Source organism: Pezoporus wallicus, unplaced genomic scaffold (assembly GCF_028554395.1).
Source record: "Pezoporus wallicus isolate ANWC-B61680 ecotype Strahan unplaced genomic scaffold, APGP_CSIRO_Pwel_v1 contig_3710, whole genome shotgun sequence".
Taxonomy (NCBI): Eukaryota; Metazoa; Chordata; class Aves; order Psittaciformes; family Psittacidae; genus Pezoporus; species Pezoporus wallicus.
In genome coordinates, this window is record NW_026640315.1 from 2952266 (window position 1) to 2968764 (window position 16499).

General features: G+C 42.9%; 2 protein-coding genes and 2 non-coding genes across 5 annotated transcripts in view; 2 read left to right on the plus strand and 2 right to left on the minus strand.

Annotated features, from left to right (window-relative positions):
• Positions 1–5190, minus strand: part of ERN1 (endoplasmic reticulum to nucleus signaling 1) — a 31924-nt gene extending 26734 nt beyond the window's left edge. Inside the window, exon 1 of the mRNA XM_057418445.1 lies at positions 5025–5190. Within this exon, the coding sequence (XP_057274428.1) occupies positions 5025–5102 (78 nt within the window). The 5' untranslated portion in view covers positions 5103–5190. The remainder of the gene's footprint in view (positions 1–5024) is intronic.
• A 2237-nt stretch (positions 5191–7427) lies between these two features.
• On the plus strand, positions 7428–7490 carry LOC130604274 (small nucleolar RNA SNORD104). Its single transcript, XR_008973424.1, has one exon. It is a non-coding gene; the product is annotated as a small nucleolar RNA SNORD104 (small nucleolar RNA).
• A 180-nt stretch (positions 7491–7670) lies between these two features.
• LOC130604275 (small nucleolar RNA SNORA76) lies at positions 7671–7805 on the plus strand. The gene has a single exon (XR_008973425.1). It is a non-coding gene; the product is annotated as a small nucleolar RNA SNORA76 (small nucleolar RNA).
• A 911-nt stretch (positions 7806–8716) lies between these two features.
• Positions 8717–16499, minus strand: part of TEX2 (testis expressed 2) — a 28360-nt gene continuing 20577 nt past the window's right edge. The window contains exons 8-11 of one of the 2 annotated variants that reach the window (XM_057418442.1): positions 12773–12895; positions 11321–11530; positions 10969–11089; positions 8717–10751 (exon numbers count right to left, since the gene is read on the minus strand). In XM_057418442.1, coding sequence (XP_057274425.1) covers positions 10629–10751; positions 10969–11089; positions 11321–11530; positions 12773–12895 — 577 coding nt within the window. In that variant the 3' untranslated portion in view covers positions 8717–10628. Of the gene's footprint in view, positions 10752–10968; positions 11090–11320; positions 11531–12193; positions 12679–12772; positions 12896–16499 lie in introns of those variants that run through there. The other variant, XM_057418444.1, reaches the window with a different exon arrangement.

Genomic DNA, 16499 nt, shown 5'->3' on the forward strand with positions numbered 1-16499 from the left:
TTTGTTATGAAAAGCTATGAAAATTATTAACAACATGTACGTACAAGCCAACCTTGTTTTCATTTCTGTGTGAAGTATGTAAGAGGATTCTCTGCCACAAAACCCCATAACAATCTGAGACAGACTCTTTATACATCCTGGCACACAGGGATATTGCCCATCCTGCAAGGGTCGGTCTGAGCTATTGTGATGCAATGCAAATTCTTGCAACAGATTTTTATTTCATACTGCAATTTTATTTCTAAGGAAATAAAACAACTGAATATGAGAAAAATCTGTCAGGACATGAAACAGCTAATCAAAAAGTACTTAAAAGAACAGAGAGCATGACATAGAAGAAAAATTTGGTTTGGGTCTTTTATCTGAAACTGCAGTAACTACTATTTTTACAACTTTGGGATTCAGTGAATTTCTGCTGCCTTAGTCTGTACCCATAATAATATTTCACATCAACAGTGATGTTAGGTGAAGGATTTACAAGATTTGAAATTACTTGGAGACTGCTTTAGAACTACAAAAGATAAATTTTCAAGCTCTCATCGAATTCAACTTTGACAAATTCTCTCAAGTGCTGACTGCTACCAATCCAGAACAGCCTAAAATTTGGGACTAAGTAGAAAACAGCATTTTTAAGCTAGAATAGAAATAGACTATGTAATAGAAATAGCACTTAAATGCACTTTATAAATATTGGTTAATCTTTGCATAAGAATCTTCCCCTCAGTCCAGATCTACCACATCTTTAGATGAAACATTTTAAAAATCAAAACATCAAAATGACTCAAAACAATTCTGAAGGACCCAGAGAGTCAAACGAAGGTCAGTGAAAGCTGTAGAACAAGTTCTGGTGTGTTTGTGTATGTCTGTGGCACAGTTCAGTGTCAAAGATGACATTATCTTTGTTCATTGCAACATTGCAATTGTTTTTAAGGGTTAGCAGAGCAATGCACTATTTTCTTTTATTGTGTTACAAGAAAAATGATCCCCACAGGAAAAATTTCTTCCATTAGTTTATCTGCTTTAAAAGAGTAGTTTTGAAATGCAGGTCACCAAGTAAGCACAAAGCCCACTGAAGTCAGTGGAAACAGCAGACAGACCAGGCTACTTGGTTCCTTGAGGTTATCATTCTGTAACCTACAGTGTGCTTTGCTGTGGGGGTGATACCACACGGGGTTCTTCAAATATGAATAAAGAACAGGAAAACACTTCACAGTGACACTGGATGTGTGATGGTATGTTGCTGAGTCTGAGAAGTGTTACTGATTTCACAAAAATTATTGAGTGCTCACTTGTAAGCAAACCACAGTGCCATGTGTTACCAGGTAATAATATTCTCCTTTCAGAGTCTTAAGTAGGAATACATATGCACTGAACTTCATATGTAAGGTCTGATGGATGGCTTGCTAGCTGTAATCTACATCCTCATAATTTCTTTGATAATGCCTGGCTTACCAAGCAAAAAAGTTGACAAAAGGCATAACCACTTGACTATGTTATACTCCTCATACCATAATTAGCTTCATTTAATGAGAAACTATTAAAAAACAACCTCAGCATTAATATTACCAGGCACTTTCCTCACACGAAGAGCAGGCCTGTACCATAATTTATGCTACTAGAACCAAAATCAATAAACCAATAATGATGCAAAGCAAAATATTTTTAGACATTAGGGCACTCTGCAAGCACTTGGCATAGTCCTCACAGATAGCCTATGCTTCATTACCCAGATTCTGACAACTATTTCATCACACTGCCAGGCTACATGCTAACACTCACTATGCATTAAAAAAAAAAACATGCCATGAAGAAACTCTTTGTAAAACTGAGGAAACTATTGGGGGAAATTTTTCAGTATCACTAATAATGAAATTAATATAGGAAAGAGTTGACAAAAAAATAAATTATATCTTTTTTTAGAAAGTGAAATCAAATCTACAGATATTTTAAACTAAATTCCAGCATGTCTTTGTTAGCTATTTCTCATTAACACTGTAGTCCAGTTCTGGTGACTTTTCATTCATATGATCAGTTGAACCATGACCGGTAAAACAGAAAAGTATGGGAGAACTCCACCTGCCACCTGACTTGACTGAGCTTTGAGTGGTGCTCCACACCATGAACTCAAAGCTAAGTTTTAAAACTTATGTCAATAAGTTCTGACCAAAACTTATGTCAATATTCACAAGAACACCAGTAAACAAAGTGAGCAGAAGGTCAGTTATAAACACATGAATTTACACTCCAGGACAGAGCTGTCCATGATAATTTTAGGTATGCAAGACAAGTTTGCATTCCCCCTCCTAAAATACTATTTTCTGAGTGACTAAGAAGATCTGCAACTCAAATAAAACACATACGTGTTAGTTAAAATAGTGATGGAAGGTGTCCTTTTTAAACCCTTCTCCTGTCTCACAGGTTTTCATGCCTATCAGCTAACTAATTGGCCAAACACCTCATGCTGAGATAAGGAACACATTGCAAGTAAAGACACCTGGAAAGGCTGGGGGGTTTCCCACATGTGCTGCCTGCACACAACCACAGCACTGAAACCAGCCCCACAGGCTGCAGGTGGACAGACCAATGCTCCAAACATCAGCTGAATCCCAGAGAGGTTGTTGGGTTTGATTTTCACCAGCTTCATGTTATAAGAGAAACAGGCATAGTTTGAAATGTCTATGGCTCATAAAACCAAGGTGTTGTTTTGGTTTTTTTTTTAACTATATACTGTATACACATTTCAAACTATACTATCGTATAACATTTACAGTGACCACTGACACTGTACTGACAGCTCTACTGCATTTTGCATTGCGGTAGCTGAGATGTGTTCTTTTTTATGGAACATTTTATAATGTGTTCCAATACCTTGCTAAGGCATTTCCAAGAGCTATACATTGTATCACTTAAATAACAAGAGCTAGCATTTCATCTTGTAAAGAAAAGACAGGAAAGGAAGTCCTTGTATGAACATATACATTGTAGGAAAACAATATTAAAGTTGGGATATAAAGTAACAAGAGTACATCTATCAAAAAAATAGGAGTACATCACCAACAGTCTTAAAGCTCCAGAAAACACAACCTGCAAAATCTTCAGGCAATTGCATGTTTTTCACATCATCTCAGTACTAAGACTCATTTGCCAGTCTTCTTCCTGGGAAATTTATTACTCAAGTGACATTAATAGTTCTAAATGAGCCTTCCCAGTTAAACGGATTAATCACAGGTGAGATGACTGGGACTAAGAAAAGAAACAGAGAAATGGAGAACCTGAAATCAGGTGCTAATCTGAGGTATGATGGCAGTGCAGAGAGACCAAGGGGAGGGAAAAATTTAGAGGACAAAAAAAAAAAGGAGGCTGAATCCCACCAGGGCCCAAGTCCAGGTCTTTGTGACTACACAGGTAAAATTACACACAATTTAGTAATAACCTGTTTATGTGAAAAGTACTTTTAGTATACTTAGTATTCTCACTGAGAACTATTTTTAAAACTTGGGACTTGCAAACAAGCATTTTACTTACAAAATCTGAACCTCAAACCTGTCAAGACCCTGAGGAGATGTCGGTCCAACCTTATAGTCCAGACTAAGACAAAGACATCAGCACTTTTACAATAAAGATTTTTAAAGTAATTTTTGTTAACAGCCTGCATTTAATTTTTTTCCAGTTTCTTAATGAAGTAACACCACTAAGTATTATTGCACAGCTTCACTATTAAATGTGTTTACTTTTAAAGAAGGGGAGTGGAGCTATTATATTCCAGGTGAAAAACAAAGCCTTCAGCTCCGCTTAAACTTAACTATAACCCCATCTATCACACCAGCATTTTCAGGTAATAATGAATAATCCATTCAAGCACATAACCTAAAACATTCCCTTGCTATACTTCAGTATAATGGAAACAGTAAATGCCTGCTGCCCTTTTCATTGTCCTCTGATCCCGAGAGCTTACAAAGAAGGGCACCTTTCAGAACTGAATTTTTGAAGACTTGGTTTTCCATGTAAGTACACATACAGCAGAGAGAACCCATTTTAAAGTACCCTGTTCAAAATTATTACCTCCATAAAAATAATCTGCTCAGCATTCCATCTGCTTTGCACCAGTTTCACTGTTCCCTGTGCTTTTATTGCTCCACGTAATCTTATAACCTGCCTGGTTATTTTTTAAGAGGTTTTGTAGGGCAGTGACTTGTGCACTTTGTCTCCCAGCTTTGAATTTAGAACTGTAGTCTCTTTTGGATACCAACCAACTGTATGTACACTTAGTGCACATGGCTATCTTTACTCTGGAAATCAAAATGCCCTAAGACAGTATAGAGGGCACTTACTTAGTCATGTGTATTTGGATGTCAACATATATACAATGTTTAGGGGTGCTTGTTTATTCAAAAAAAAAACCCAACAAACAAAAACCCCAAGCCCCCTCACCTGTGAAGGGGCAAAGATCTTCTAGCATGCCATACTAGTTCACCTATCCACCTACATAGTTTCAGCTTCCAAAAGTTTCTTTGTCCTATTTTCACCAACTACCTTATGGAAAATTAACTGTATTTTTATATGTCAAGGATTATTATATATGCTACATTTTCAGGTATGGTGCTACGTGGGCAGGCACACAGCTGTTGATAAGGCTGGTACACCGCACCCCCTCACCCCTGCGCATACAGACGGGCACACGGCATTAACGATAGCAAAATAGCCAGTGTGCTGAGCTCGCAAACACCGCCGATGCCCCGGGCTGCAGGCACCTACGGCAAACTTTCGGCAAAGCCCCGGCAGGAGCCCGCCGGGGCGTGGGGTGCCACCCCAAGCCCCGGCTCCCCTCTCTGCGAGCAGAGGCCCTGGCCTGCACAGGGTAAGGCCTCCCCGGCCCTCCACGGACCCCTGCCGAGCCGTGCCCGCCCTTTTCCGCCGCCGCCGGGCAGGGGGCACCACGGCTGCCACTGCCCTCCCCGGCGCCGGGGCAACCCCCCCATGCCCAGGCCCACCGGGAGGCTCAGACCGGGCCGCACCTCACTTACCCCGGGTCTCGGCGCGAGCAGCACCACCAGCGCACCGAGGCTAAGGAGGAGAAGGCGGCAGCAGCGTCCCGGCTCCATGGCTGCCACCCGCGGGGTCCCGGCCGGCTCCCACCGGCCAGGCGCTGGCTGCCGGGCGCAGCGTGTCCAGCGCTCCCCGCGCGGCGGGGCGGGGCCGCCCCGGACTGGGCCAGCGACGTCAGCCGCGGGAGGCCCCCAACGAACTCAGGTACCGCCCGGCCCCCCCGGACACCTCGCCCCTACGGCCGCCTTCGCGCTCCCCGCGGCGCCAGGAGGGTCGTGCAGGAGCGGCCAGCGAGGCGCCTGCGGCTTCGTGCTGCGGCCGGAGCCGCCCCGTTTGTGCGGAGCCCCGGCAAAACGGCAGCGTGCCCGTGGAGGGGGGGGCTCGGCCGAGAGCCACTCCCAAACCGCGGGGTGCACTGAGCTGGGCAAAGCCAGTACTCTATTGGTAAATCCAGGGGTTCGGCATACCCTTATTCCTCCAGCACCACCCCACCCCGCTCAGTTTCCTGATTGATTTTTCACTTCCAAAGCAGATCAGGCCAAGTTTACTTGGCATAGCTCTTGTTCTGACCCGGCTGTGCCTTGCAATATCTTAACTAAATGCAAAAACAAAAAAAACAAAAAACAAAAAACAAAACCACAAAACCATGCTTTTTTGAACCAAAACCTGGGTCTATGCAGCTCTGAACAGATTAAACACACACATAAAAATATATATTGGATCAAACAGAAGTAGCTTTAAGAAGCAGAAAGTAAATTTACACTGCTTGGCAAAGGTCTAGCTTTCAGATGCATATTTATATAACAAAGCCGCTTTGTCCTTGTTACATATTGTTTGCTTTTTAATACTGATATCGCTAATGGAGCTGCAGAGCACACCGAGTACTAAGTGTACAATATGCACACAGCAAATCAGCTCTGGCAGCTCCCTCTTTTAATGAGTGTGCCTTTGATGATATGAGCAAGACATATAATTATGATTAACCTGCAAGTTTGAATATATAAAACCATGAAGCTGTGGCTGCCCCATCCCTGGAAGTGTTCTAGGCCAGGTTGAAACCATTCTATGATTCTGTGCTGGAGCTACAAACCACACTGTGATTGTAGTTCTCCAAAACTGACAGATAGGTTTCTTTATGGAGATCTTGGATTTTAAGCATTCACGCTATTTGAGAACAAGCAGACCATATCACACGCTGGTTTGTGCGTGCCAGGGCAACAGCACACATGAACACATCTAGACCTCTACCACACACAGAGGAAGTCACAGAATCACGCAGTGGTTTGAGTTGGAAAGGACCTTAAAGCTCACCCAGTTCCAACCCCTGCCATGGGCAAGAACACCTTCCACTAGAGCAGGCTGCTCCAAGCCCTGTCCAACCGGGCCTTGAACACTGCCAGGGATTGAGCAGCCATAGCTTCTCTGGACACCCTGTGGCAGCGCCTCAGCACCCTCACAGGGAAGAACTTCCTTGTATCTAATCTCAACCTACCTAATCTAAAGCGCTCGTACCCACACACAACGGCAATCAACGCGGGCAGCTGTGCCCGTGTAAAAAGCACACACGAAAGGCACACAAGAGGGTACTGGTTTTGCCCAGCTGCCTCCGCTCAGCTCCCGGGGCTACAGGTGCCGCAGGGCGGCAGCACTTCACCACCGCCCGGGAGGGCACGTCCCCAGCATGAAAACCGGCGGGCGAGCGTTAAGGCACCGTTTATTATCTTTACCCGAATTCCATGCCGTGCTGCATCAAGGGAGGAGTTTCTCGGCTACACAAGCACCACGTGCATACTACCAAACTACAGTCATTTAACACAAATCCCTCCCAGCGGCCTCACAGGAAAAAGGCAAAAACCAGAGCTGAGGCCGTAGGAGACCACCCAGGGCGTTTGTTACCGTGCGCCCTCCCGCTCCCCGGGCACCTCTCCTCAGAAACCGAGGAACCTCCTCCGAGCTCCGAGCGGGGCCCAAGGGTTCTATTTTTCTAACATTAAGCCCTACTTCTTTAACAGCGGTGGAATACCAGAACACACCACTAAATGAACGAGCACACTGCTCCTGAGAGGACCGGTAAAGCTGCCCGCCGCGCCGGGGCAGAGCCAGGCTCTCCCAGAGCCTTACCTCCTCCTCCCGGGGCCGCCTCAGCGCTTCCCGCCTCCGCCGCTGAGGAGCCGCAGCTCCACCCACCCCCAGCGTGCAGCCACACCCGGATCGGCGCGTGCCCCAGAGGTTGAACGCGATTGGGCGAGATCCGGAAGGGCGGGGCGGTCGCTATATAAAGAGGGGCGAGAGAGGGTCTCGTTCTTTCTGCGAGCGCCCGCGGTATGAGGTGAGAGGCGCGTGGTGGGCTGCGGGTGCAGGGCGGGCGGGCCGGCCGGGCTGCGGTGATGTCTCTTGACACGTGTTAGACTGCTGATGTGCATGAAGCAAACCTACTACTGAGCGCCCAGGCTGGCGCTCAGCCGGCCGCGGGCTGCGGTGCTCCGCTTGTGTAACCGCTCCCTTTCCCCTCTGTGTCTTGTAGGGCCCGTGCGGCGAGCGGCGGCGAGCGGCCCGGTAAATAAATAAAGTTGTGTGCACCGCGCAGACGTGTCCGGCTGGTTCTTGCGTCCGTGGTACCCCCCGCACTGCCTTTGACCCGGCGGGATGCCCTGCCCGCGGCGCCGCTGGCCAAGCTGTAGTGCTAGAGTGAAGCGCTTGTTCATAACTGGAGCTGCTCGGCCCGACCCGGGTAGCGCTTTTAAAAGCAAGTGACAGCTCGTTCCGTCTGGCCGAGCCGTGCCCGCCCTCACAGGGCAGGACAGCACCGCACAAAATGGCGTCGCTGCCCGACGGTAGGCGGTGCACGGCGCGGGAGGACCGCTTCTGGCTTGGGAGGGGGCGGTAGCAGGATGAAAGGGGTCCGGGTTACCCATCACGTATCGGTGATGGAGTCAGACTTTAACCCAGCTCAGACCACGTGCACCAGCGTTTTCCTAAAGTAGTTCAGGGATCAGTGTGTAAAGGGGAACCAGTAGCAGCAGTCCTGGAATTCCTGCCTAGCTCTTGCAGTAGAGCAGCACGTGGGTGAAGGCGAGCCAGCAATGAGCGTCCAGGGGGTCCTTCATGTATACAGCAAGGAACTTGAAACAAAATGGGAAGTTAACTCCAGGGTTCTAAGCTGCAGCAATTTAAACTGCTTCCAGCTTAACAGCTGTGCTTGCACTCTTACACAGGCACAGAAGCTGGAAGTTACAGACAGTGCTTTCTGTAGACAGAAAAGTTGCAACTCTCATAACATGCAAAAGAGTCTAAGACTAAAACGGTGTTTTAAGTTCAGAGGGTAGGTAATGTGTGCCCCCTCAGTTCTGTAATTCCTGGTTCTCCATTTTAAGGTTCACAGAGATACAAAATGAAAAAATGTTTTTGAAGCATGTTCCTGATGTGAACACTTACAGCTGCAGTGCTGTTCAGTTTTCACTACATTAAAATTCAATTTAAGCTTTTCTTTTTAGAGCCAGGAAAGTCAGCATTGGTTAACCCTAAAATTATAACCACCACGTACAGCTCTGGGTATATAAACATACCTGAAAAGCAGCTAGCACGCATCTTGGCAAACTGCCTTTAATGAAGTTTGTGAAACAATGTGCAGGGGACAGTGACTAAGCACAATGCAGGAATGAAATTTAACTTCAGTAATTGTTTGACATGGGATAAATTTATTTAATAAAACAAAGCAAGCAGATTGTAGTTACCCACAGCTTATGAAGTGCAATATGACAATCTTGTGTAATAAGTCTAAATTTGTTTACACATTAGTGCATCTAGTCCTTTGACTTTAGTTATTGCACATAGAAATTAAATCATATAAAAGACTGCGTACAAGACATGCAGACTTCATTAGAGGCAAATAATGCCTACATGATCAGAGCAAACCCCAGAATATACACAGCCTGGAATGGTCAAGGAGGTGTTCAGGTAACAAATATAACCCACTAATATTTCAATTAAAGGTAACCAAAATAGGTGTTCAAATATAGAATTAATTTTAAATATATTAAATGCTAGTTTTCTTTTATGTTTCAGGCAAGGTGCTGTTTAAAAAACCTTCAATATAATAGCTTCATTTAGAGATGGTAAATCATCAAGTTACACATGGAAATTTCGATTTACATCAAATGTGACAACACAACATACAAAAAAGTTCTTAAAAAATTACTTCTTAAAAAAAAAAAAACATGTTATAAAAGGAGAGCCAAAACTCACCTTTGTAAACTAAACCATTTTCTGACATCCATGAACAGTTGGCAACACTACCAGAAAAATATCACATGTTAAAAGAGTGGATATGTAGTGTTCAAATATTGAATTTACTGCATACATTTCATCTTGAATCATACCAGAGAGAAATAAAAGGCATTTTCCCCCTCCCCCCTTTGTTTTGGCCACTAATGAGCAGAAACAGTCTTTAATCACGATCAGCTTGAATAACTGCAATGCCTGAATTCCTATTCCACAAAGTCCAAAAAACCAATGCATGGGAGGCAAAATCTTCCAGTCACGGCTGTTCCACAAACATCAAGTGACTTGATGTCTGGAGTTGCACAGCTGTAACCTGAGAATTTGGCTCCATGCTTGCGTGTAAACACAGTGCAATGGAAAAGACTCACAGCAACAAACTCCTATAAGAAAAAACCTGTGTTTCATCATAGCAAGAGGCTCTATACACAGTAGGGTAACTAAGTACTTCTGGTAATGTGCAGTATTGACATTTTATGTGTGTGCTCATGTCTTTATAAACATTCAGAATTAATCATGAACCAAGGTGATTGTAACTCACTGTAAGGCGGCTTGCTATGGTTTGGTGTCATGGCTTTACCAACTTTTATCTCCTCATTTACACAAATGTGACAGTCCCACCTTCACTGATAGTTGTGTGTTTTATGGCTACTTGCTTCCCCCCAAAAAAGCATGAGTTCTGTATGAAAAAAGTAGTATGTATATACCACACTGAATCACAATACATCATACATCCGATTTACATTCTTTTATCCTGAAAGCATTTCATATTTCGATTGCTTGACACAAGCTATTGACTGCAGAAGTGAAAGAACATAAAACAGTTCATTCTACACCTCCAACTGCCTGAGAAAGAAAAATGTTCTTCCAGTTTTATAAATTCATTCCTTATTTAGGATTTTTTCCATTTGGCACGCAGTTCCTTTGCTGCCAAACAACCTTTCAATGCTTCAATGCACATTAACATAGCATGAAAACATAAGCTGAACAAAAGGTGTGTCAACAAGCTCCTTGATCTATTACAGCTAGGTTCCTCCTCCCTCCCCCAAAGAACAGGTCCTCTCAGCCTCCGAGTTAAAATCCTGATGGCAGCCAGTACAAAAATAACTGCTTAATGGAATGAAACTTCATGTAGCTGAAGTACACAGGAACAATAACCAGGCAAGTGAGCACAAAGGTATGGTTATAGGCAGTCCTTCGGGGGGGGGGGAAGTGGCACAAGTTAAGGATGAGAACTACAGCACAGTTTATAAAACCATGAGAATAACTTTCATAATACTGTAAACTACAAGAGTCTTCACATGTCATGGTTGATCAGGGGTCTCTGTGCTCAGATCTTTAGGAGGGCACGTAGAGGAGCGAGGATCCATGGCTGAGTGCATTAAAGGGATATAAACATCATCCATGTTTGGCATGACAAAGATTTTCTGTGAAAAAGATGCAATTAAATGAAGTTATGTTTCATATGCCAGAATTCAGTTTCACTTCTTAACTTCAGTTCTTAACATCCTTTCCACTGAACAGAAGCAGTGGAAGATACCAACTAGTTTTGAATGAAATAGGGGACATGCAAAACATAAAAACCCAACCCCTCTAACAGACCAAAACTATAATTAATGAAAGGAAAATGTAAAGGGAACTGACCTGAAACTCTTGTTCCAGTTTTCTCTCTATCCAGTCAGTTACATGAACCAGAGTCACTTCTCTCTCACCAAGTTTTGGCCGAGCTTTTAACTCCAGGTAGGGAGGTCTTCGAAAGCCATACCTTAAGAGAGAACACAGAACAGGTTTTATTATAAACACTCCAAAGCACGTACTTGAATGCGTTAACTCTCAATTTTCTCTTAAGAGCAACTTCTACCTCATTTACAAGTGCTTTGTATCCCATCTCTTCCAGAACCCATTTCAGCTACACTTTATCTTTCGTTCCTAGTTGCAATCCCTTAGGTAGCACACACCCAAAACATTGCCCAGTTCTGCAGTAAGGTCCTCTTACCATATTCTGTCGGTAGGTGGAGGTGGAATGTTAATTACTAGTGTTCCTCTGCACTCTTGTACTTCAACTGTTAGCAGCAACGGAGTATTGGAGACCTCTTCGATTTTCTTCTTAATAAACTCAGTCTCTGTTGCTTTCTGAAAGTACTTTGACTTGGTAATTTTATCCACAATTCTCATGATCTTACTTGTCCGATGTCCTCCAACATACCTTTAGATAGACAACAGAAAAAGAGTACATCCAGATAATTTTCTTGAACCTATTATTTGCTAAGACACCCATCAATTTCCTGTTAAATCATTAGAGGTCTTGATATTAAAATTCTAAACAGACACATATACACATGTCCAAGCACTACCTACCACAGTCTTGCACGGCAGCTGTATTCTTTCAGCTACATGTGTCTAGCAGAAATTCTCTCTAGTCTGAACACTCCTTCCCAGACAGCATTGGAAACAACATTAATATTGCAAATACACTTCCATCATCCATGTATTTTAAAAAGATAATTAAATGCATCTGTTGAGATAATTCCAACAATTCTTCACATCGTTTTCAAAACTGTTTAGGAGTAAAACACTAAGGAAACTCCCTGGAACATTTTGAATGTCAGATTCTCTTGGTATGTTCGCTGCAAAACCACTGAGATGCGTTCAAACATAGGAAACATTGTGATTGTCTGAGACATTGCAGGCTGGCTACAGCTTTCTCACTGCATGGCATAGTTTCAATCAGATACAGAAAGCACAGAAAAATAGAACAGCAGCCAAAGCAGGGAATGACATGGCAAAACTGACAGCAAGAAATTTTCTTTTTAATTCTTGCACAGCATCAGAGGGCAGCATTGCACAGCCCAGGCACACAAAGCTCTGCAAGGGAAAAAAACAAGGAAAAAACCCCAACACAAAACTCTGAGCAAGAAAGCCAGGATTGAATAGCAGTTGTTTTCTTAAAGAACAGAACACACTGGAAAGAGGGGATCAGCAGGATCAGCATGGGTATAATACTCTATACAAACAGTATTTTCAAGACCAGAGTGCTTCCAAGTTTACATACAATACCCTGTTCTTGGCTCTGGTACCAGACAAGACACACTGGGGAAGGTCCCCATCGGCTATGTGGCCCAAAGACTTGGCTCTCTCTGTAATCTACTGGTGAAGAAATTAGGTGCTCTAATAGCTCTGTATAGGTCACTCTGCAGAAGTGCTGTATGGTGAACTATGCTCCCAGCATGGTAAAACACTCAGCAGAGCAGCTTCCTTTCAGTTTGTAGTACACGGCTTGATTGCTGCTCTTTGCTCTAGAAATGGGTGAGTTGTGTTTGCTTAATTGCCTGGATATACTCACACTCTGACATCCTGTGTGACAATGAGAGTTACAGGACAGGAACAAGATATCAGTTGTACAAAGTCTGGAAATGTGGGGAGGAAAAAAGGATTAACAAATGCTCACCCTTCTGCTCCTGGAGTCACCTGCTTCTCTCCTGCCAGTTCAGGAGCATCATCCTCTTCTGAAGACCCAGCACTGGAGGATTCCTCATCACTGTCTGCAAGACAATACGCCCTTGGCCTGAAACTGAAACAATACAATTTCCAGGTCAAATGTAATATTCTTAAATAGCTATTCATTATGTACAACTTTGGCTGACATTACACGTGTTTCTACTGGAGACTGAAATGTCCCCTCCTCTTTTTTATAAACTCATCTAAAAGAACAAAACTGAAGGCACTCTGAATCCAGTCTGTCAGAACTATTTTCAAAAGAGAGAATTTGTTTTCTCCAGTGGAATGTAATCCTGCACAAAAGAGGATGGGGAATGGCTATTCTCCATACTCGAATCCAATTCAGACATTATTCAAAATACATCTGAAACATTTGTTGTTGCTCATGGCTTTCCATGGAAGTTGAGCAGTACATAGGCTGGAGATGGGGTTTTGTTTCTTTCTAAAACTCGAAGACATGCTTTTACATTGAAAGGTGAAAACATGCAATTCTGTCTTGTACTAAAAGCAAACATAGGACTCCAACTTAAAATGACATCATCTACCAACTGAACCCCAGAATCCCTCAGAGATGTTAACTGAGGTGCTAACGTGTACCTTATCTTCACAATATACACCAGCAATTCACCTTTTTGTAGCTACAGTGTGTGCCATCACTAACCAATTTTGTGTAGACAAAAGGCAGTTTTATTAACAGAAGTCCAGCATTACCCTGGGAAGGAATATTTCTTAGATGTTTTGCACAGATACTTTTGTCCCATACAAATTGAAGCTATAATCTCCCTTTAGTACCTTTGCTGGAACTACTCCTTTCCTTACTCTATTTGTGGGGAAATCGACCTTCTGGCTTGTGAATGTTTAAATTCCTCTGACACAGTGAATGGTGGTTTTAGCATTTAAGGTTTTGTTTAGTTTTTTTTTTCTGAGGAGACTCCAAGATGGGATAAGGCAAAGAACGTCATGGGGGAAAGAGAGAAGTAATAAAAATCAAACAAGTGCTGCTCTTAAGATACAAAATATCACAGAGTAGTAACTAATACCTAGACTTGAACTATGGAAGAATTCATGTGCACAATCACAGAAAAATATCAAATCTTTTAAATGGATTCAAATGAGGGAAGGATACAGTGAATACACTTCAGTACTAACAGATCTCTACCAAACGTAAGAGCTTCAAATAGTTACACAACACAAGCTTCAAAAGCACGTAGTTTTAGCCCTAAGAACTATACCCAGGGCTGTAATATTCCACACTTGTTCAGAATGCAGGTCTATAGCTGCGGTTTCTTTCCTGTTTTTTTTGTGTGTATGTTCTTGGAGATTTATTTGAAGCATTTAATAACATCACACAGAGCATGGACTGAGGCTACTGTCTGCTACTCTGTACATAGAACAAACTGCTCATTGCTGCATGAAGTCCTAATGTAAAAGGACAGTCCAAGCACAGCCCCCAGTGCACAACACTCCTTCCTAACTGCCCAGTTAAGAACTGGAGCAGTAATTCCTTGACCTCTCTACACTCAATAATTTGCTACCCAGGCTAAGGAATCAGAATCAAAAACCTCTTCTCACCCAGAGATGCAGTTTGTACCTGCAGAAGTGTGAAACAGCACACCAAACTGAACCACCTCCCTGAGGACACAGCGGGTGGTGGATGGCTCACATCACTGGCCCAAATAGCAGTGCTGGAGCCATTTCTCAGAGAGAAATTTGTAGTTTTAGGTCAGTTTCAAACTATACATTTTCTACCTGCGTGTGACCTCACTTCACTTTCCTGAGCATACCACACCACCCAGTTCAAAGCATGCCCAGTGCATTTCCAAGGCTCTCAAAGGTGTCACCTTCTTACAAGAAGACGTTCTACTTGCCTAGGCAATGGGGCCCTGTGAAGTGCCTCAACAAGCACGCACTGACTGGCTAAGATCACAAGATCTCCTTGCATTCAACAAAGCCACAATAAATAAGCTCGAGTGAGATTTCAGGGGATCTCTGCATACAATGGACCATTTATACAACACAAGCATTGGCAGAAAAACACTTTGGGGCTATAGAATTGTTCCTGAGCAGACTGCACACTATTTTTTGAATTGCCATTTGTGGGCTTGTTTTTACATGGTACAACATAGCAAAGTAAGACACTGCAGTAACTTGGGTTAGCCTGCCTGCATTTGCCTGATCTCCAGTATGGTAGAACCTGCTACTCTATTAATTTTATGAAATTGGCAATTAATTCATTTTCCACCCTTTTTGAGAGCTGCATTTTCCTATGAGTGCACGCAAGACAGCATTATCAAACTGTGTAACACCACACTCCTATTTCAAACAATAAAGCAGCAGCAATGATAGAACTGGACTGCAAACACCGAATCATTTGTCTCGCTTTATACTGACAATATCCAAGGTCAGTTAAAACTCAGCGTTGCTTTCCCCACCTTCCTCTTTCTGGATGAGTTGGTCACTGCATCTCAAGAGGTGTGTTTGTTCTAGGCTCTTGAGAGATAGAAATGAGTGTAAGCAACCAACATGCATCACTTACAGATGACACCACTGTGGATGCAATAGTTTGCAGAATAGGCATGCAGAATAGTTTGATTTGTCACAGCAGCTGTCAATTGGTAATTAAAAAGCCCAGTAAAATTAACTAACATAATGGAAAGCATAGATGAGAAGCAAACTGTTCTACACTTCTCCATCTTTCATTTGTTTGTTTATAATATCCATTGTCTTTAAGGAAAAAACAACCCAGCAAGCAAAAAGCCTTCATTCACAACTAGAATGCATGAGACTGCCCTACATAAAGCTGGCATAGCACTTGGCCCTGAGCGTTTGAAACATCACAGGCATGTGCAGGAGCAGTGCAGTTAATGGTTATACCTTCAAGTAATTGGTTGCTTAGCTACAGACATTCACATTTGCATTGCTGGGGTCCTATTGCTCATCTAGAATCAAGCTGATTTTTAAATATTAAATCAATGTGTTCACTAATGGTTTCTGAGGCCGTTCTTACACTGGACAGTTATGAAATACACACAGAGAATCCTGAAGGAATGGGAAGGAAAACAAGAATTTTGTTTGTGCAGACATTTCCTTATCTGCCCCCATTTTTTTGGGTAGACAAAATTAAAGGGATTTTTCAAGGAAAATCACACCTATCAACTATACCGATGTAAATTCAGAAATACTTACTTCAAGCAGTGACAACAAATCTAGGTTGATTTTAAATCCTCTGCATTTCTACCAGTGCATGAGATTATTCAGCTATCAGGTTTTTCACATTTATTTTCTCATCCTGACTGCACCATAATATAGTGCTGCTGTAACCATTACTTCAAGATATCTCAGAATAAATGGTCAGAGCTACAACATGAGTATATAAAGCATCTTGTGTCTTAATTCTGAAAGAACACAACATTTTATCTAAACACATGGCCAGATTTAGAGAATTTTTTTTTATTTGTTGGCAGTGGTTGTACAATAAATAAGAGATCACCGCTTAGGGACTGCAGATTTCTTAAGTACAAAGAGAGCACAAAGAGCACAAGAGAATCAGCACTCCACAGCTGATGGGATGGATGTTTGACAGGTGCCACAAGATAAATACAAACAGACACACTGATGAGATTCAGGCAATATCATAAAAGTGCTAGGGAAAGCACAAGTGCAAGTTAGGTAAGTTG